This window comes from Dromaius novaehollandiae, chromosome 2, assembly GCF_036370855.1.
Source record: "Dromaius novaehollandiae isolate bDroNov1 chromosome 2, bDroNov1.hap1, whole genome shotgun sequence".
NCBI classification, from domain to species: domain Eukaryota; kingdom Metazoa; phylum Chordata; class Aves; order Casuariiformes; family Dromaiidae; genus Dromaius; species Dromaius novaehollandiae.
In genome coordinates, this window is record NC_088099.1 from 139,634,698 (window position 1) to 139,656,477 (window position 21,780).

At 40.3% G+C, this 21,780-nt stretch overlaps 1 protein-coding gene across 5 annotated transcripts in view; it reads left to right on the plus strand.

Moving 5' to 3' along the window:
• The window catches only part of NOL4 (nucleolar protein 4), a 194,329-nt gene that overhangs the window by 100,617 nt on the left and 71,932 nt on the right, over window positions 1-21,780 (plus strand). For all 5 annotated transcript variants that reach the window (XM_026102988.2, XM_026102989.2, XM_026102990.2 and 2 more), the window contains exon 6: window positions 9,057-9,340. In XM_026102988.2, coding sequence (XP_025958773.1) covers window positions 9,057-9,340 — 284 coding nt within the window. The remainder of the gene's footprint in view (window positions 1-9,056; window positions 9,341-21,780) is intronic.

A 21,780-nucleotide genomic window follows, 5' to 3' on the forward strand; every position in this document is an offset into this window, starting at 1 on the left:
GCAACATAAAAACTTCCAGAAGAACTGCAAGTTTTCTGTATTAAGAACTGCTTGACAGAGTCTTTTGCCACAGAAAGTGCCCTAGAGGGTTCTCCAGAGTAAAGAGAAAACCAGAGGATTTTTTCCCCAGAGGCACGGAGGGCCACATCTTTTGAAGTGGAAATGCCAAAGCATAAGTACAAATGCATAGATGCATAGCAATAATAAGACTACTGTGCACCTAATGAGTTATGCAATTGGTTATTTATATGTGCAGTTCCTTCCTAATAGCCACTCTGCTTCATCTCCTTATTGTGTATAAGCAGAGACAGTAGCTCTGCAGGTGAAGTAAGCATGCAATCATTCATGAAGCTTTATAAATGAGCCCTTCTCTAAAACTATCTTCAGTATGACTGACAGGGCAGCATGATTTTTCTGTAGTTGCTGCTGCTGTAGAGTATTAGCTGTTCACTGTACTGTTGTTTAATGACTATGTTGTAATTGAATGAAATGATCTGCCTGTACTTCCACCAAGAAAACAGAAGTATATCTATGGAAAAAATTGTGTCTTTTTCTATTCTTTTCTGAATTACTATATTTTGTTTAATAATAAAATAAGATTTACAGTCTGACTAATGCATGTATATAAAATGTATAAAACCTACTGTACTCTGATTGACATCGCTAAGGATTAGTTCTATAGTTTGCTTTATTCTTTTTTTCTTTTCATAAACTGATGCAGTGAACGATCACTGAAAATAACTCCTGACCCATTCCTCCACCACTGAAGACAACAGTGAGTGATTCATTGATTGGCATGGCACTGAAACTGATGGAAAATCACAGGTTCAAATTTTAATGCAGAAGTACCATAATAGAATTCACAGAAGCCAGCCAAGTCAGGAAAAAGCTACATGTATCAGAAGAGAAAAAACTTATTAATATTAGTGACTTTAGCTGAAGAGGACAATTAATAGATGCTCTTGTACTGGAGCAAATGTAGTCCACTGTGAATGAAGGGACTGAGTTCTGTGCATGTCGTCCCACTCCTGTCCTATGGAAAGGATCTTGCCCACCTCTTAATTCCTGTCCCTTGTTTGCTTGCCACAGTACTGGCATTTTAGTGCAAACAAAGTAAGTGGCAGTAACTTTTCAGAGGAGCAGATCAGAGTGCTCAAGGAAGACCTTGAGCTGAAAATTATTAAAAGCTGGGCAAGCCATAGAGGAAGAACTGTATATGCTTGCCTTATTCTCTTCTCTAGACATCCCCTAATAGCCCCTGCTGGGGACAGGATATTGCGCTAGATGGATTTTTGATCTGACCAACTATGGCCATTCTTATGCTTTATGAAATGGGGAATAATGGAGGGCCTGAAATCACCTTCATATCTCTGTTAATTCTACTGCTGTTCTTTATCATGATATGAAAGAGAATGGAGAAGATGAATAGATACAGTGGCTTTTTACTGTCTTTTAAGTTACATGTTGAACTTGAGCTTGAAACATGTCTTGTGATGTAAATGAAGCATAACTAAAGACATGACTGTGACAAATTGATATAAAACGGTCATTGTGAAGAGCTGTGAGAGTAAAACGTGACCTTGCCTTTTTATTAGTTCTTTTAGAAAAGTCCCTATAATTATTTCGTATTGCTGAAGTTTCCATGAGTCAGCACTCTACACCACCTTTTGTCTGATTCACTGTCTTCCTGTCCCCAAAATGCCTGCCATCAGTTGCCACCAGTACAGTATTTTTTTCAGTAGCTCCAGTTAGGAAGGTTCGGTAGTGCATCTTTGATTTGTAGAATTACGGAAAGAATGTAACTAAGAACTTAGTTTTAAATGTTTACTTATGTATCATATTACTTTCATTAATTTTTTTTAATATACAAAAAAATAAAGCACTTGCAATACTGAGACCAAAGAACAGCATAGTAACTGGAAACTGGTCTGTAGTCTGCCACTGTTTGGTCTATAGTACTGTCTGTTGCAAGTGATCCTGTTCAAATGAATCAGATTGCTACGAGTGTAAGGTATTGTTTAGCAAGACCTAGGCTGGTAGGATCTGGCATCAAAAGATTAAAGCAACCTTTATCATACAGGACTTTGGGAGGCAATCTGTAAGAGTGGGTTCTGTGACAGACAGCCTTGCACTTACACAGACAGCAGCTTCAGTCTCACTCTTCCCACTCAGCTCATTCATATCCAACCTCCTCTTCTCAGAAAGAATGGTTACCCATCTTACAGTAACTGCAGCTCTCCGAGATGCTCTGTCAACATGCTACCCACTCAAAGCATTCATTTAACCTGTGTGCAGCTAGCTGCCTCGGAGCCTGTGAGATCAGTGTCTGTTTGGCTGCCTATGTGCCTTTATCCCATATCCATTCTTGGGACGGGACGACAAAGTGGCTCCAACAACCACTTTGTTCATTTGGTGTGATTAATCAGATTTTGGTATCCAGGAAAGGTGGTGGCTTGTGGGGTCCAAAAGATCAGAATGCCTCAGCCAAGACATTTTATGGTATTTGATCCAAAGATGTTTTAAGGTTAGTAAGCTTTCCCACTGTTTTGTCTGCCTCCTAAGCAGGATGTCTGCTTGCTTCATGTCAAAAATGGAGGCTGTGTTAGAGCTGCTTTGGTATCATGGGGTGCAGAAGATATCTCTTCATTCTTACTGCTGATGCAGGGGATCCATAGCTCCCTGACCCATCTCTACTTCTTTCAGTAAATCTGAGCTTCCCTGTGAATATATGGTTGTAGGACTGTGCTGCACTACTACTCTTAGAGCTGAAGGCCAGCACTATGAATTAATGACTAGTAAAGCACACAGTAAGCTTCAGATAGCTGCCATACAAATATCAGGTATAGAAACAATTTAAGTATACTCTAAATGTCTATTGAATTCTAGTCTGAGAATTAATTTGAGAAAGAGAGAGGATGTATTCAGAGAGATCTGCCTCCATGTAGAATGGCTTGTTGACTCCTACCCTGATTTATCTGCAAGGACTGGAAAAAGTCTGGGTGATTTGTAGAATGAATTTGTTCATTAACAGTAATGTTAATGATTCTTCAAAACATCTGGAGTTTTTTCTCTCAAGGAGATAAGGGAGACTTGAATATAGGTAACTTATTTTGAGCTTCACAATAATTCAGTGGTGCTTATATCAAAGTTCAGATCTTAAATCTGTGCTTCTAGAAAAGTAGTATTTGAGGGACCTGCTGTTCAAGCCAGCTTTTATGAACACTCTAGCTTGCTTGTCTTTAAGAAAGAAGTCTTACTGGGAACAGTGTTGAGTATTTGACGTATCTGGTCTGAAGATAATTCTTTCTGTGTGGAAGAACTACATTTTAACCCTTTCACAGAAGAATCTCTAATTCTCGAAAAATGTGTTGTTTGCCCATTCGGAAATGTAGACATTGTTGGGTGGTGAATATACTCCTATAAATTAAGAATTGTTTTTCTGTTCTAAATCAGAAGCCTTTAACCTATACTAAATAATCTCTGTCATGGATATCAACTTGCAGAATCCAAGCAGTTAAATACAGAGAAACTGGGTCTTGGTAAAGGATTAGGCCATAATGTGAATGTGATAGATAGCTGAAGTCAAGGATGCACCAGTTCTGAAAATTAGAAATTAAAAATCAGAGAATCACAGGATCACAGAATGGTTGAGGTTGGAAGTGGCCTCTGGAGATCATCTAGCCCAACCCCCCTGCTCAAGCAGAGTCACCTGCAGCACGTTGCCCAGGACCCTATCCAGACAACATTTGAATATTTCCAAGGATGGAGACTCCACCACCTCTCTGGGCAACCTGCTCCAGTGCTCTGTTCTTCTCACAGGAAAAAAGTTTTTCCTCATGTTCACATGGAGCTTGCTGTGTTTCAGTATGTGCCTGTTGCCTCTTGTCCTATCGCTGGGCACCACTGAGGAGAGTCTGGCCCCATCCTCTTTACACCCTCCCTTCAGATACTTGTACACATTGATAAGATCCCCCTCAGCCTTCTCTTCTCCAGGCTGAAGAGTCCCAGCTCTCTCAGCCTTTCCTCGTATGAGAGATGCTACAGTCACTTCATCATCTTAAAAGCACCTCTTTGAGTGTACTGCTTGAGCTTTGTTTGGCATTGTCTTATCTTCCACCATTTCCAAGTTTCCTTTGAAAGCAGTGGGGAAGCTAACACGGTGATGAGTGCAGTGAATCCAGAAGGTTCTCAAGCAGAAGTCTGGACTTCTCCAGAAGTCCAAAAGCTAGAGCAAAGCTGATGTCACTTTGTGCCTAGCTGGCCTCAAGGCGATCTGGAAGGATGAGCTGGAAGCTCTATTGCAGCAATAAAACACTAACAGGAGGTAGGAAAATGACTGCAGCTCCAGTTTCAGGAATTACTCCTAACACAGAGAGTACTTGGACTGAAGGTGTCCAATGGGTGTTGATCAGGGCAGGTGATCTGTGTGGAGCTCTGCAGCAAGGGGGGAGCAGAAGGTGTTAGCATCTGGATGTTTAAGAGTAATTAGCTGCTGCTTTGGTCCATGAGTGAGAAATCAGTGCTGAAGTCCGAGCGGTGCCGTCTTGCTCAGCAGGAAGCAGGCATGCTGCCCGAGCCAAAGGTATCTTTGCTGTTGTCTTCATCTTTCTTTGAGGTGTAACACCCCTTGGATCCTTGGAAGGGGGTCCCTAAGTAGGTGAGGCATGCCCCGTTTTTGAGGAGTGACACACATGCATGTTTTGCAGTCGAACTCTCCTTTTTCAGGCTTGAGTAGCAAAAATGATTTTAGATGTGCTCTACCACCCTTCTGCTGTGCTGCGGCAGGGTTTGAGAGCTGACCGGCTCCTGAAGGTGTGCCCTGCCCTGAGCAAAAACCGGTGTTTTGCAGGGCTGTTGCTCCCTGTGGTAGCCGGTGCCTGTGAGCGTTGGCCCTGGGGAGTGGTGAAGACACGAGCTCTCTCCACAGCCTCTCCTCTGATGGTCCCTGACGCCCGGCTCGGGGCAGGGCAGTCCTTGGCCTTCTCAGCTCCCCACGCCTAGAGCTGTGGGCAGCGGCCCTGGGTGCTTCCCCCTAAAATCCACCCTGGAATAGCTGCTCGGGGTGGAGCTTTATTTCCCTCCTGCGCTCACCAGCTATGGGAGACAAGCCGCGACCCACGGCCGTGCGCCCCAGTGGACAGGGCGGCGGGGGTTTCTTCAGCCCCTCTGGGAGGGCGGCTGCGCAGCGGGTTCACAGCGCGGGCCAGGCTGGGGGCCCGGCGAGGGCCTGGGGGCGACAGGCGGGTGCGAGCGGGCCCAACTGCCGCCCCGAGCTGGCGGGTTCCAGGGGCGCCACCGGCGCCATGTTCCCCGCAGCCCTGCTGCTGCCAGCCTGCCTCTCCCGCCTTCCCCCGTCCCTCTCGGTGTCCTTTCGCGAAACAGAAGGTGTCCGCGAGGTGCCCAGGGGAAGTCCTCACGGGCGGCGGCGGCTGGGTGGTTGAGCGGCTGCTCCTGGTGGGCGCGGTGGCGGGCGGATGCGGGGAGCGGGGCGCCGCGCACCTTCTGAGCCTGATTGCAGCTCTCCCCTGGCAGCCGCGCCTCCGCCTCGGTGGGATGGCAGAAGGGATGTTAGGTAAGGAAACAGGCTTTGGCGCTTTATTGTCGCTGAGGGGTTGCGATAAACAAACACCGGAAAGCCGTGCGAGTCTATATGCCCGCTCCCAGTTACGTGGGAGGTTGTGAGCTGCCCCTTGGGCGAAGCAAGGAGGAGAGTTCCCACCTCCTGCCTCCGCTGGGGGCTCATGACCCTGGAGAGGCTGGTCCAAGGGCACATTCCCCTGAAATCGGGCCTCGGCTGCGGCCAGGGGCTGCCCGCTCCGGGAAGGGAAGCGCTTTTCTTCCCCAAACAGGTTACCCCTGCCTGGGCCTGCGTTTCCGGTACAGCAACTGTGGCGCGGTTATTGGCTTAGTGTAACCTTCTTTATGGCAAGAACAGTCTGACCACCCAGGAATGAATTGGACTAATCCGTGTAATTTAGTTACCTAGGTAACATCTGTGAGGAACTGTCGGTGCTAAAACACTGTTTTTTTCTTGATTTCTTTTATGGCGATACGTATTTATGTTTACTTGGCAAAAGTGTGATTATAACCACTGTAGCTGTTCTCCTGCACGTTATCCTGACACAGTGGTTTTATATATCTAGCAAGCAAGGTGAAACAACTGTAGCAGCAGGTATCTGACTTACATAGTATAGTCTTCTATAGTCTTACAGTAGAAACTGAGATTTATCATCAAGTAACTAACCTTTTGTTAAGCAAAGCCAAATACTGTATTATTGTTTCAAACTAATGAAATAGTTGATCATGCCTATTAAGCATAGGAATTGTCAATGGTTATATTTCAGAACAGCCAGTTAAAAGATTCATTTTTTCTTTTTCCTTTTGCATCGCAACATTCTCACACACGTAAGTTTTTGTTGTCAACCAATCATCATCGGAAAAAAAAAAGCATTAAAAGCATTGTTGTTTATTATTACAACCCAAAATTACAGCCGTAGTTTGGACTTTACTGTTGCTGGATCTGGCCCTAGACACAGCTCCCCTCCCCGCTATCTCATTTCCCTTTAGCCCTCTGTGTCCTGCTGGTGGCTCCTCTGCATTGTGCCACCCCAGACACTCAGGTGCTGCCCCCGACACCCAGGTGCAGGTGCTGGGACACAGAAGCTTCCTCGGGGAGAGGTGGGCGTCCTGCCGCCAACCTGCTGTCCCTGCTTCTAGCTGGGACTGTGTATCCTCTGGACACTCACTGGTTTTTCTCTCTCTGTTGCCAGCCGTAGGGAATTTTCTGAGCTCTTCAGAGGGAGGAGCATCCCGCACTTGGTGAACAATTCAATAATTGACTTAATTAATTTGAAACTGGCTGTCACTTGTTAAACTGATAATCAAGCAGTCAATTATCTGATAACAGTCTAAAATACCAATCAGCATTAAGCAAACTGTTTCTCTCTTAAATAAAGAAATCTGATGTTCTTTCTGATATTTCAGACATTTTAAAATGGGTTGTCAGTATAGCAATTTTCTTTAAAAAAGACCTTGTATTAGAATTTTCCATACCATTTTCTAGTTCAGAATTATGATAAAATTATGTATTTTTTTCTGAAGCTGCATTTAGAGTTTTTAACCTTTTAAATGTCTTATGCCCTGTAAACATAAGTCGCAGGTCATGGTATAAAGTTTAGTAGGTAGGGATAACTCCTGTTCACCTTATTCGTTGATGTCGCTGAAGTCCTGAATTAGGCCCCGGGTTTTAAACCAAAATGATTCTGTTGCTCATGTTGCAAGTTGGGCTGGTGACTAGCAGATAACATGGTGTGCATTTAACAGTCCTATTCTAGAAATGTTTTGTCTTTTTTTGTATATACATTTGCATTTATAAGAGAGGTAATATAAAATTGGTACATACCAAAGCACAGCAGGATTTTTTTTATTGCAGCCATTAATTATAAAGCATTCTGTTAAAAACAAAAATGTTTTTAGATTAAAGCTTTTAAAAATATGACTGTATGTATTTGCATGAAACTAGAATTTTTTTACAGGTTTGAAAAACAAAACAAGTAAAGAAATACATTCAGAATGTGGGGCCATTCCTGTATACTTTATAACATAGTACTGTTGGATAAGTACAGCAGGCAAGACATTAATGTATGATGGCTTGTCTATGGCTCTCTGAGTACTTAAGTGAATTAGATTATTATCCATTTGTACCATATTTTCTTCACTTTTTAAATCCTGATCTGAGGGCAGTGAATAGTTGGTTTCTACTATATCAATGATGGAGAGTCAACAATTTGGTTAATCATGTAGTTTCAAGCATGAGTATTTCTGAGCACATCCTTTAAAGAAAGTATCCTGATTTCTTTTTTAAAATTCCATGTGTATATGAATGTGTGTGTTTCTTTTCCATGGAAGGAGTTTAGAAGGGTCTGAAAGCAGTTAGTATATTAAGATATTAACATATAAAGGTCTATTTCATCCCATATCTCCAGTTACAATCTATACACATTCCTGGCTGCTGACTCCCCAGTTTTGATTCCAGCTTCACTATTTGTGATAAACATGGTCTTGTAGAGCCCTGTGGAGGTGTTTGCACCACTGGTAAACCATGTAAGTGGCCATGCAGGAGGTGCTTTGGGGAACAAGGAGTAAGCAAATTGAGAGCCAAATTCTGCTCCCATATCTTCCATTGAGTGATGTGTTGTTTTCCTAGATAGCCCTGTTGGCCAAAAGAGTGTTTAGAGAGTAAAGAGCTGCTGAGTAGGTGCACCTGAGCACAGTCCTGACAAACACAGGATACAAACTCCCAGAGTATGTAAAGACACATCCTAATCATACATTTCAGCTGCAAAGTCTTAGGGATAACAACAACGCTCCCAAATTTTTCAGACATAACTTTCAGGCTGCAATTTAATCTGCTACTAACCTCTATTTTAAATGAATTATGACAAGAAATGCATGAGCAAAGTGTACGAGCCCATGCACAAAATTAAGAGTGAGTTTTTGTTTCAGGAGTCAGCTTTCCCACTATAATCTCTACTGCCAGCAGTGAGTGCACCAGATAGATTTACATTGTATCTGTGCAAGAGAGTGCTTATGGATATGACATATGCTGTTCTGCACCTTTAAAACCTGAGAGCTAGATTCTGTCTCCATACCATGTGCATTTCTGTTGACTTCAGAAATATGCGATGCTGCAGCAATGAGCCTGGTATAAGAATCTAAATAGCTCCATAGACATATGGACAGACAGATGGATTCAGACAGACTTTGTCCCTAAAAATCCTGTGTGACACTTATCTTTTGTGTACTCAATAGCACTAAGGTGTCAGCCCGGATCATTTCCATTAACTTGTAGTAATATTTTATGGATTTACATATAAATGTTTTACTTGAAAACATGGAGGGATGTGAGTGCACAATTTGCAGAAATGTACTGGGGCTAGTAATCCTATAAACCGTCTTAATTCTATTTTGAAAAACATTGCGAAGGTATAAATTATGTTTGATCTGGACAGAGATGATGATGTGGCATTTGACTGAAAATATATATTTTTTAATAGATGATTCAGCCGCAGAGAGTTTTAATGGCAATGAGACCGTGGGACACAGTTCCAATGCTTCAGGGGGAACACACTGCAGGGAGATGGCAGAAACCAACAGTAATGGCAAAACAAATCTGGAGCAGGATGAGCAGCCTCTGAACCTGAGTGACAGTCCCCTCTCTGCTCAGCTGACTTCAGAATACAGACTAGATGATCACAGCAGTAATGGAAAGAACAAATACAAGACTCTCCTAATTTCTGATCTCAAGATGGAACGGGAGGCAAGAGAAAATGGAAGCAAGGTAAGGTGCTTCCACATGCTCCAGATATGAAGTGTGTAGCTTAGAAAAGGAAAAGATTTGTAAGGCCAAACCAAAGGTTATTCCCGGCTAAGCACTTAATGTAATGTGTGTAATGTATGGCACATCATTTCTCAAATGCTATACACAGACTTGTATGCCCTGTTACACATATATGATACATATATACATTAAGTGTTTATGTGTGTACATAGGTGTATATGTATGTATATGCATATATATTGTGCTTATACACTGACAAAAATCAGTGCAGTTCTCTATCAGGCATGAATTTTATCAGTTCTTTTATCTACATTATCCATTCTATATAAACACACATATATATGTACATGTATGATACTACAATACATATATATGTATACATATTTATAGATGACCATCTCATTACATGTATTGTGTATCTATAGAATGAATCTGTTTGAATGTTAAGTGTGTATGCCCAAGCAAATTACTACATGTGAATTATAGCGTCTGAAAGGAACTGATTTGGTTCCTTCCTGATTGATTGTGCTATGCAGGCACCTAACCTGAATTAAAACTGACAAGTTTGCTCTAAGAAGCTGTAATCCCCTGAGGGCTTTTCTCTGTAGTTTCCATTATGTGGGTAAGAAGTGAGAGTGGTTATGCTGTGGATAAAGACAGATCCTACAGATTACATAGCTAGCTTGATAGGAAGGTATTTGTCATGAGTGCATGTTGTAAGGAGGATGAAGAAATGGCCTATATAACAGAATTAATCCACTGATCTGCTCTGCTCTCATTGGTGACAAGTTCCCGCTTTTTGCCTGATAAGTCACAACTGGATTACCACTTTTACTGTAGCAATAATAGAATGTACTGTATTCAAATACTATTAATGCTGGTCACTAGCTTACAGTAGCACACTATAAAATAACCTGACAACATAGATGTATTTTCTGCACATTTTCTGCAAGACTTTGAAAGAGGAGTGGTATGAAAAATCACTTTTTCTAGGTATATCCAGAAAGGGATTGTATGTGACTGATGTCTAGAGAATGACAGTTATTGATGCTAAAGTTTTAATTCCTGTCTTCATTGCCTGTGGAGTGAAAATAAAAGCTTGAAATGTTTTTTAACTCAGGTGTCTGGTTTTGGTGGGTAGAAAGAAGGGAGACCAAATATGAGATTGTTAGTCACTTTCTTTCTTGGCCAATTTCAGTTTAGCAAATACTGTATCCTAAAACCTTCTCCATAAAATCTTTATCAAAAACAGTTTAGCTTCATGGAATATTTTTGTTTCCATAAATTTTAATTTCATTGAAAATGTTCTGAATAGCTCTAGAGTTAGTATGTGTATACTCTCTAGTGCTGGATTTACTCAGTACTTTGACAGTTGCACAGTGAATCCCAAACTGAGTAATATAAACAGTATCTTCATTTGCTCCAGGGCACGTTGTTGCAATGATACTTTTATAAGCCAGTCACCTAAATATTGATAGACACACAGGCTCTTTTGCCTGAGGTACAGTACTGCTTCTGCCATTACTCTTGCAAATATACAAATAAGCTTGATGAAAGGAGGGAGGAGTCTTAATGCGGAACTCGTCTGTAACTAAGACAAGAATATAGTCTAATGTTATATTTCCAATTTTAATCAGTTCCAGCACTACAGTATATTCTCAGATACATAAAAAGGTTATTCAAAAGTGTTAAAAATGTGTTTGCGATGAATTGAGATAACAGTCAAAGCCTTCTGATTCTTTGTTATTCTACAAATTTAAAAAGAGCTCTGATCTATATATTCTTTCATCAGAGGCCCCCACATCCATATATTCTTTCATCACTCACTGTCATCCTACCCACTCTATACTGCCAACAATATGCAAATTTGCCTCCCCTTTTTGTCTTAGAATGGAACTTATGTTGATGTTTACAGTTCATTTATATATATGATTTATTAAGTACATGGTAAAGATTATTAAATATAGAGTGGAGACTTCAGGAAGAGCACACTCCTGGGATAAACAAAATTTTGTCAGAGGTTTGTAAGCTGAGCGTAGAGTAAAAGAATATTTTTGTGGCTGATTTCTTATTTTACAGGTGAATTTACTCTTCGCAAATTTAAAAGTAACTATAAATTTTTTTTTGGAGCAAAAACAAACATCAATGTGTTAGAAAGGGACTGTGAAACATTTCAGTGCTTCATATGCACACACATACAGGATTAGATTGAGAAGCCACAGAGTACTGTAATTTAGTAGGATCCACCTCTCACATATCCTTTTACCCAAAATATACCAAGTATGTGGGGTGTTTATCAAAGTCATCTAAGGGTTCTCCTAGGTCTATGGAAACCTCAGCCAAGAAACTGTACACTTTCAGTACAGCGCAGAGACAGCCGTCTGTGCCACAGCATCTAACCTCCAGCCATTCCCAGCTATGCAGTTACTGGACATGACTAGACCTGAATCATGGCATTATTGGGAGTTAGATGTAAGCAAATGTGTTTAGAGTAACCTTGAGTCGTATTCTTTCCATATGAGAGAAATAATCTTCAGTGTTCACCAAACATCAAATTGAAATGCCACTTCTTATAGTTTAATATTCTTATGGTACTTTTATGTGGCAAAAAGTTGAGAAAAGTTACAAGAGCATTTATTGAAGAAAATAGCTGGTTTGTAAGTGAAAAGAAATATGTTTTAAATTATTGGGCTAGTGTTGCGGGAAATAATACATTATTCAGTACTCTAGCTTCTATTTTGGCCCATTTAGCCAACAGAAGATGTTGCTTGCTTGAGATGGCCAGCACACCTGTGAAACCCACAGGCAAAGGGCCAGAGCTGGGAAGATCTGTTCGCTGGAGTGTTCTCTTCCTGCCCTGTCTGGATCACCTTTTTGGATGCTGCATCATATGTGTTTTCTTTAATCAGAAACCAACCTTTCTATGGTCAGCTTACATCTATTCAGGTCTGTCTCTAGGTTTAATGATAACTCATACTATCACATCAGAGCTAACCTAGCCACAGAATGACAGAAGGTTATTTATTGGTGAAAAATTATCAACGCATTATACCTCTTCCATGAGATCATATATTTTCTTCAGGAGTTCATTTTTTCTGGAAAGAAGCATTTTTTATCCAGCTATATTGTACGTATTTGGCTGTTCAACACTATTTTCAAGAATGGTATTTCTTTCACGTGTGTAGTGGTGGACTCCACCATTTGACAACACAGTTCTGATTGATTGATAATATTGTATTTGATGCAGAAATATGTATGACATGATCAGAAGAAGCATCTGGGAAAAATGGTACTTTTTTCCTTTATATTTTCTTTCCATACCTGACATCTAGTGGGCAAATGTTTTCTGAAAGTGGTTAGTTATTTGTAGAACTCCTATTTTTACAGTACTTATCTCGTAAGTACCTATTTTAAGCACTTAAATGCGTATGCTGTGTGGAAAGTTTGCTAGATAGTCCCATCATTCTGTGAAAGTCTTGAAATTCAAAACATGGATGCTTAGCATTTTCTTGAAATCAGGCCTCTCTAATGTGCACAGACAAAATCACTAGTCATTTTTAAGAAATCTAGTTTTTGGGGCCTAATTGGTCAAGCTTCCTTGTCTGAAAAGACTGATGAATAACTGGAGATTAGATAACCTTGTGAACAAATTTTAATTCAAATTTTCAAAGTACTAGGGTATATTATTTAAAGAATGCTGTCTGAGTCGCCTTGGAATATGATTTTGAAAACTGATGTTGACAGCACTCTTTAAAGTGGGGTTGCATTTCAGAGGACAGTGTAACTCTCGAACCCTCAATTTCAGGCAGTGGGAATGTATGGTAACTTCTTCTTTGTGTGAAAAGACCACATGCTACATGTGGTGGAGGGGGTTGCCAAACTGTAACATAAACTTAAAAGCTGGTCCAAAAGGATTTTATCATTTTCTGAAAAAATGTTGGAAGAGATTGTTTTCATAGTCTTAAATATATGTATATGTGTGTGTGTGCATGTGTGTATATATATATATATATATTATATATATGCTTTTTATATATGCATTTATTAAGTTGATAATAAGGACCTGATCCTCCAGTGAGAACCAGATGTTCACAGCAGTACAACTTCTTGCACCCACTCAGGGCTCTGCTGAAGTCAGTGAAATGTTGTACAGGTGCAACCATCTACATATATGTTTATCTTAGCAGGACGGGGTTTTTACAGAAGGCATACACTACTCATCTGCAAATGCTCCACAACAAGCTTGTTGTGATGCAATATGAGAAAATATGTTTCTGAGTTAGCAAGCTGCACTTTTATTGTGCTGTATATTTTTAGCCAAATTAATAAATAGTTACCCATGCTTGTATTGCAAAGGACATTTTTAATGTGCAGAACTTCCATGTTTCAGTTTGGGATTTGCCAGACAGAAATGTGTGCTAGTGATCATGGATGCCTAGGAGATGCATTACAGTGAAGTAACATGGAGGACACACTGAGTGTCCATTTTGTCCAGCTATCTACTAATTGCAGACAGTTGGCTAATGTCTGCTTTTTTTCTAAGAGACAAATTTCCAACAGAAAAACTGGACACATCCAGGGTCTCTGAATGTATGGTAGCCTGAGTTAGTATGTCCTATGGTTAATATGTCCTAGTGTGTAAGTGACTGGGTGGAGATGTGCACAAGATAAGTAATTTTTCTTTAGGACTGAAGAAAAAAATCAGTTTTAAAGGCGAGAGCAGTAATTAATGATTGCTGCATCCAATGACCTTAAATTATAATGCTGTATCCTAATGTGAATGTCATTATAATTACTGTGGTCCACAACAGTGCAGAGCTTTCATGTCATTTCTAAAAGGAAGACCTTACTTTCTGTCACTCCTTTAATGCTATACTTTTAAAGTGTTTATCAAGCTCTATTCCTCAGCCTATTTTCAGAACAATGTCATAGTGCTGGGCCACTGCCAGGGACCATTTGCCCGCAAGTATTGCAACTTCAAACAGATGTTGCTGATGGGCACATTTACACTAGAGCAGGTTAGCCTGGCAGGCTGGCACCAAAGAGCCCCCTCCTAGGATGGTCCCACTCTAAGCAGGCTTTTAAAGTTTATAACCTTACTTGGGATCTGAAAACCAGAGCAGTATGGAAGATCCTGGGTGAAGCATCGTTTGAAGTTACTGCATTCTGCTCCAGTTAAAACTTTAGTCATCTTCATGGTTAGTCCAGCTGCAGTATCTCACAGCATCTGTTTTGCTGGAACTCATCAGTACTGACGAAAAAGAGCGTAACCATCCAAGCAGCTTGACCTGAAAAAATGAATCTACTCGTAAGCCTGTTGTAGTTTAATGGTCTGTGAGTCCAGCTGGTTTCCAACATTGCACATGAATTTAGCCACAGATAGCCCATTGCATCTCTGAGGAATAAGAGAGTTTCAGCGTATTTCTTTCTCGCTTTTTTTTTTTAAGATATGATTATATCCTAGTACAATATGAAAGGTCAGACCTAACATGCAGTGGGAGCATTTTTACATCTGACATTGTGTCTCTGAGACATGCGGAGTCACTGTCTGTCTGTTTGGCTTTACGTGTATTTTTGTTTGTATGTTTGTTTGGGAAATGCTTAGAATTTAAGGGGGCATATGGCTTATTCCAAAGTAAATTGTGCCTTCAGGAGCTATAGTGGCCTTTTATACAGACTGATAATAGCTTATTGAGCAGTAATTTAATTTATTAAAAAAATATTCTGTATAAAGAGTGAAACAGGTGTGCATCTACATGAAAGAAGAGGTGAAATGTAATCTGTGGGAGCATGGCACGTTGAAGAGCAGAGTTGGCGACATTATTTACTTTTTCATTTTTTCTTTCTTTTTTTTACTTTTACTGACTAACTGAGACTTTTCTCATTTCTTTTTTTCTTCCATCAACATTCATTATTTATATTCAAGTGGCATAGAAGGGTTTCAGCTGAATTGCAGTGTTGTCACATGGTGCTCGTATGAGATGCTCACCTCAGCTCTAATCAGGAAGGAAAACTGTGAAGGGTGTCTCCTCCTCATTTTAGGAAACCCTTTGAACTCTGTGAGGTTGGCTGTTTCGGTACAGAAAAATTCTGTTCTGCTCTTCTAGTTCATGTTGCCATATGCTCAGGTTACAGATCGTGAATCTGGATCAGGAGTTAGTTAAGTTTTTTAGAAAGGATTTTTAGGCTCCAGCTCATCCTCTCTGCAAAGCGTCTTGCTCATCTGTTTTGTTTGAAGTTGGATCTCACTTCCTAGGTAGAGCATAACAAGAAACTGGAGCTATTTTTTGTTTAACTGTTATATTTTACTTCAGTTCTATAGTCAGATACAAAGTGCTAAAGCAATGACATACGTTACTGAATGCTGTTTTGTTATGCAAACATCTTAAGAGTCTGCAGTCCATGTGTTTGACAGGCTTAATTATTAAAACTAGGAAGATACTCAGAATAAAATTCTGTTACTATAATGACTGACCTGTGAAGAGGTAAGCAATGCCTGGTAAAATGTGTAGGTAGGACTCATCACAATGCTTAGTAGCATATTAGATTTTGAGCAGACAGACACAGAAGAGTGGGACAGAATGCAATGCCAGCGCATGTGCCAGGGCACACCCTGCGGCACAGCAGGACATCAGCACACACTGAGCTTACTGCACCCTCAGAAGGACCCAGGCTGCTTCCACCCTCCCAACCCACAGAGCCGAGGAGAAGACGGTGACTTCTTCCAGCTGCTCCCCATTTGTTTTTGGATGAATTCCATTGTTGCTGCTATTCACTAAATACCTGGAAGTAGTTTGTGCTGAGATTCAAAAGCAGGAATGATAGAAGAAGTGAACTGAAGGTGAAATCCACCCTCTGCAGCCATCATATGTAGGTGGTGCATGGCTACAACACCTTTCAGCTGGCATCTCACATCTTTGTAGTTATCTTCACACTTGTTTTACTTCACATCTTCGGTATGTGAGGGCAGGCTCAAATGTTTTGTTGAACTGAGCACCTTATTCTTTCTTTTCTATCTTCAGACTGGCATAAAGGTAGCAGCCATGTCAGTGTTTTCCACAGCTTCTTTGGAGATTATTTGCAATGGAAGGAGATAGGCCTCTTTTTTTCTTCTGGGCATGGAGGAAATTAATGAAAGGAGATCAAAAAGTGAATGAAGGAGTTTTGTGGCCTCCTCCTTGTTTGCTGCTCACCCACTCATGCAAGAGTGAAACTAGCCTGTTACCTCTTTCCATATTAATTCTTACTTCTTATATAGGATTTCTAAAAGTTGGTCTCATTGTAAAGACTGAGTCCTTTTTTTTTGCTGCACCATTTTATCAAACACTTTGGCTTTACCTTCCCCTATCTTTAGAAAATGAGAAAGCTGAGAAAATCATGGTTGTCTAGCTGCAGAAGTCAGCTTATTGGTTGTTTGGAGAAAGCTGCATGGTTGTATGAACAAATCATCTTTCTTCCTTTTTGATGCTCTTTGATAGGGGAATTGATATAGGCCACTGAGAAGCTTTCTGGTGGTCGAACATGTCCTTTCCTTGAAAAAGAAGTCAAATTTATAAGAAATTTATCTTTCCCACACTTGAATCTTCTGGTTTTGGGGTTTACCCATAATAAATGTCTAAATAGAGCAGTGTTATAAAGAGAAAAAACTACAAGCACATGAAAAATCAGTGCCATAAGTGTTTGTCAGAAAAATGTGAATGCTCTAGCAAAACAGTCACATTCATCAAAGCCCTTTGTCTATGATAACATCAGTTCTATGCCTAATCCCTCCCACTGGAAATATATTTAGTAGCTGGTTTTCATGTTCAGAGAAAACTCTTGAAAATGAAATTGGTTTCCTGCAGTGCATTCATTACAATGATGTAAATCCAGAACAATTAAATTGAAGTTGATGATGTTACTCCAGATTTACATCGCAGTAATAGAGAATACAATCTGGCTCAGTATGCATATAAAATCCCAGCTAATGTATAACTGGCAAGGAATAGAATAACTTTTAATGTGATTTTTCATAAATTTTCTCAGATTTTTTTTTTTAAGGAACAAGTGCACATTGGTCAAGTATCAGACTGTGGTGCTATTGATTCCAGACTGCATGTGTATTGCTCACAGATGCAGTTGTCTGTTCTCCTTCACACTCACCTTTGGAGCCCCTGGTCCCTCATACTGACACAGAAGCAGTTGTACCTGGAGGGGAAGCAGGACTCTGTCCAACTTGGTTTTAGTGGCTGGACATCTGTTCAGACAAGAGGGAATGCTATCAAGTGCAGCAGGAATTGATGAGGTAAGGTATATGAAGTTACTAATCCCCTCCCTGTGTACAGCCAAGAGCAACTTATAACTCAACAGCTTGGGAACCCAAGTCTGTAGCTTTCAGGCAAATTCCTGTTGACTTCAACCAGGGTTTGTTCCTGACAGACCTTCACGGTTGACCCTTGTTGCAATGGCTGTCTTCAGTTCCTAACTCTTGTTTTTGTGGTTCTTTTTCTTAGGAAGGAAATTGAATTTGTGTTGAAGTCCTACCAGGTCAAATGATTCACAGCAGTTTTCTCTTCTCCTTCTGTTATCACATATGAACCACCTCCATCAACTGGAGAAGTCTGAGAGCAAATCTTGCTCTTGGAAGATTAAATACTATTTGATGGTAAATTGAGCAAGATTTAATGGGGCAGCAATGAGTGCTACCCGCCATGACTGTATTTAGTCTTAGTATTATTTACAGCTAATGAACTGTCATTTTTTTCTTTTTCAGATGTCAGAGGTTGGAGAGCTGATTCTCAAAATTGTTCTCTGATGAATGGCTTGATAACTGGCCACTTCCTACACACTTTGCACTCCTCCAGAACAACATTGTTATTTAAGGAGTTGACAATCCTGAAACACTACCTGTATTTTTTTCTTCTGTTATTGAAATGTTTTCTGTATACTAAGTGAACTGCGGAAGAAAGGGAGGAAAGAAGAAAAAGTTTTTTATTTCAATGACTGTTTTATGACAATGTGTTGCTGGAGTTTTAAAATAAATATAACTTTTATTAATTGTCTTACAGACATCTCCCTTTCTAATCTCGGTTTTTGCTGAATGAAAGCCAGTAGTCAAATGTCTTGCTGCATACTTGACACACCTTCAAACATACAGTGCTTTTGTGTGCTCTCCATTTTCCCTCTGCAGCAGGACTAAGAAATGACATTCAGAAATGTCTAGGCATTGTAGTAGAGGAAGCGCAGCTGCTGAAAAGACAGAGAAACTCCAGTTACACCTAAAACGTTGCCATATGTAGCAATTGCCGGGAATAATCAGGTACACTAGGACATTGAATGCGTTTTGGGGTACTTACTCAGGTAACTGGAAGGTGATACAAGAGAAGTGAATTAGTGAATCTTTTTATCAGAGGGGAGGAATAAGGGGGAAGTAGAATTCAACTTTAAAAGTATTTAATTATTTTGCTCTTTTTTATGTTTCTGTTGCTAGAGTTTTAACCCTCTGCTTGCTGCTCTTGCTCTGCTTGCCTCATTTGCTTCCAAACACCTCCTAGGAAGACCTATCTGAAATTTTGTGTTTGTGAACAAAGCAATAGTTGTAGATAACAAAATTACTGGAAAAGAGGACTGTAAGGAATCACCTGGTGTGCTGAGTCCAGTCCTCTGGAATTGGTAACCTATTTAACAGACATTTAATCCAAGAGGGTCCACAACAGCTCAGCTCACTAAAGGCACAAGATACATGAAGTTCAGACTTAGAGTAAACAACAGTGGTGCAGCTGTAATGTGCCGCAGGACAAGAGTGAGATATGAAGTCGTTACTGATGTACTAAATCCCTGCAACAGCAAAGAGTTTCCTATGTGAAATTCTCAGATGGTTCCTGGAAGTATATCATTCTCCACAGTAGAGAGAGGCAAAAAACCAGCCTCCAATAATCCTTATCAATGTGCCTGGGGTTTTGTATGCCTTGTTTCATCAAAACATCCTACCTTCTAATTTGCCTCCCATGGTGGCCAATTTTGAATACTTCAAATACTTGAAGTATTTGAATACTTGAATCTTTCAAAAAAAAAAAAACACACAAAAAATTGCAACGTCTACATTAGTTATCAAGATGGGGGGGAGGGGATGGGGGATGTAGGTAAGCAGTGGAAGCTGTGAAATATATGCCGTGTTTATTTGTATTAAACACAGTCAACAAACAGTGATCTTTCAGTCTTTCAAAACTTATGGTAACAAAGAAACCACTGACTGTTATGAATATTACAGAACAGTAACCTTGAACAAGCAGCAGAACATCCTGGAAATTGATATTTGAGAACTGTGTAAACAGACAATGTATCTTGTTCACTGGGGCAGTGATGACAGGGTATGAAAACATGACCAAGTATGAAAATATGCAGCCAAAGGGAGGAGGTCTGTAACTGGCATGAGTTTTCATGCCACCGATGTAGGTGTGGCATAACAAGAATCATTTTAATATTAGGTGAATTCCATATATGCGTTTAAGATTTTTTAATAAGCTGCTGGTTTTTGGAGCTTACAGTATTTTTATGAAATACTGCAGGTGTTGCTTGGATCTTGGCATGTTACAACCATTTTCCATACACCTGTTTCTTCTTTTCGGCTGCTCTGTTCACAGACTGTCTTTCTCCTTCACATCTATCCATTCTGAGGTTTCTTGACTCTTCCCATCATGAAGACGCCATGAGCTGTTCCCTGGGTCTGATGGATATTGACACATGCTGTTCTGTTCATTTATATACTGTATAGATATAAGTATATATGTATGCCTATATGTATTGATTTTTTCCCTTGTCTCATGCAAACAGTCCTACCCAGTGGGTATGTCCCCAAACTTGACATCATCACACAGGCAAATCAGGAGCATATGAAGAGCTCACATTTCTGCATGTCACTGAGGCACCTGCTATGTCGTATGCCTAACCTTGTGTGCGGGTGCTTCAGTAGACAAGAGTGTGTGATTGTCTTTTCTGCACATTTTAGTTAAAATCAGGATCATATCTTGTATGTCACCTCTGACCCCATTTGATGGTCAGTGCTGAGTAGAGCTCATGAAGTAATATTTTCCTCCTCTTGAGTTTCCCGTGGCATCTGAGAATTGCCTGGCTCCAGCAGGAAGATTCCTTGCAGAACTACTCAGAATTTCTGCTTTATACCTTCTGCCCTGATCTCCTGGGCTGTGCAGAGTCTCAGGATGGATAAAAGAATCTGCCTGAAAAACGGGGAAAGGTGAGTTAATTTCTTTAGGGTTTAGCAAGAATGGCCCTAATATGGCATATCCTCAGTCCTCAACATTATATCGTGAACTCTATACCAGCTCTCAAATATATGTGTGGATATTCCTTGGGCTTTTTGTATTGACCCAATGATAAATAAATTTTTCTCCCTTCCCCTGCCCCCACCATGCATATATCTTTGTCTCGCTTTATGCAGTTAGTCATATGTTCTTAAAAAATCTTTTGCAGATGGAACTCCGTGGGACTGGACTCTTAACAAAAACTGTATTAAACAATTAAAATAAATGTATAAAGATCCCCATTTCTTTCTGTGTGGTTGCTTATAGGGATTAACTGTGGTTAGTGGAGAAGAAGTCAGATGGGTCTGGGGCATGTATGCCACCTGATACCCTCTTGGCTCAGCCAGGAGGTGGAGGGATGGCCTGAGTGCCAGGCGGGCATGTCCTGGCGTGCACTTCTTGTGTTAGTTGTGCCTCAAGAGATGACCATCTCACAAAGCTGATGTTTCTGTGTGGTTCATTAGAGGCATTTTAAATCCACCTACATACCCAATCATGCAAGTATTGTACAGGTCTAGGTAATACTGAAAAAAGATATTGGCTGTAGTGGATTCAGAAAAGTGATAAACTGAGGAGATGAAAAACTTGCTATACAAGGAGGGAATGGCCTTTTTAGAGATAAAGTGGTGACTTCATGACAGTTTTTCTCCCTGGTTCTAACCAATTAATAGATTGTCTTTTAATTTAGACTGGGTCGATGAAAATTAAATTAAAAAAAATCAGACTGGAAATGACATCAAATTTCTTTGCTATGATTGTGCCTAATCATTCCTATGGAAGTAGTGAATTATTACACAAAGAATTGTATATGATAGGTGTCCTTTTTGTAAATATTCTAATTCAGTTGTAAGTTGTTTATCATGATTGTATTAATTAGGAAAAGAGTGGGAACCATTCCCTCCTTTCAAGGCTTACTGGGTGGTGTTTTACAGTGCAGGAAATTGCTTCTGGGCTTAAAAATCTATGAATCTGTAATAGTATTTTGCATACTTAAAGAGCCAATAAGGCTTTTAGCCTCTCAAGCTGCCAGTTCCCTGGCATAAGTTTTTGAAAAATCTGGCCTGGATGTCTGTATCTCACAGTCTTTAGTAGATTTTAGTCCTTCATACATCTTGTTTGGAGTATAATCCCTAGGACAGG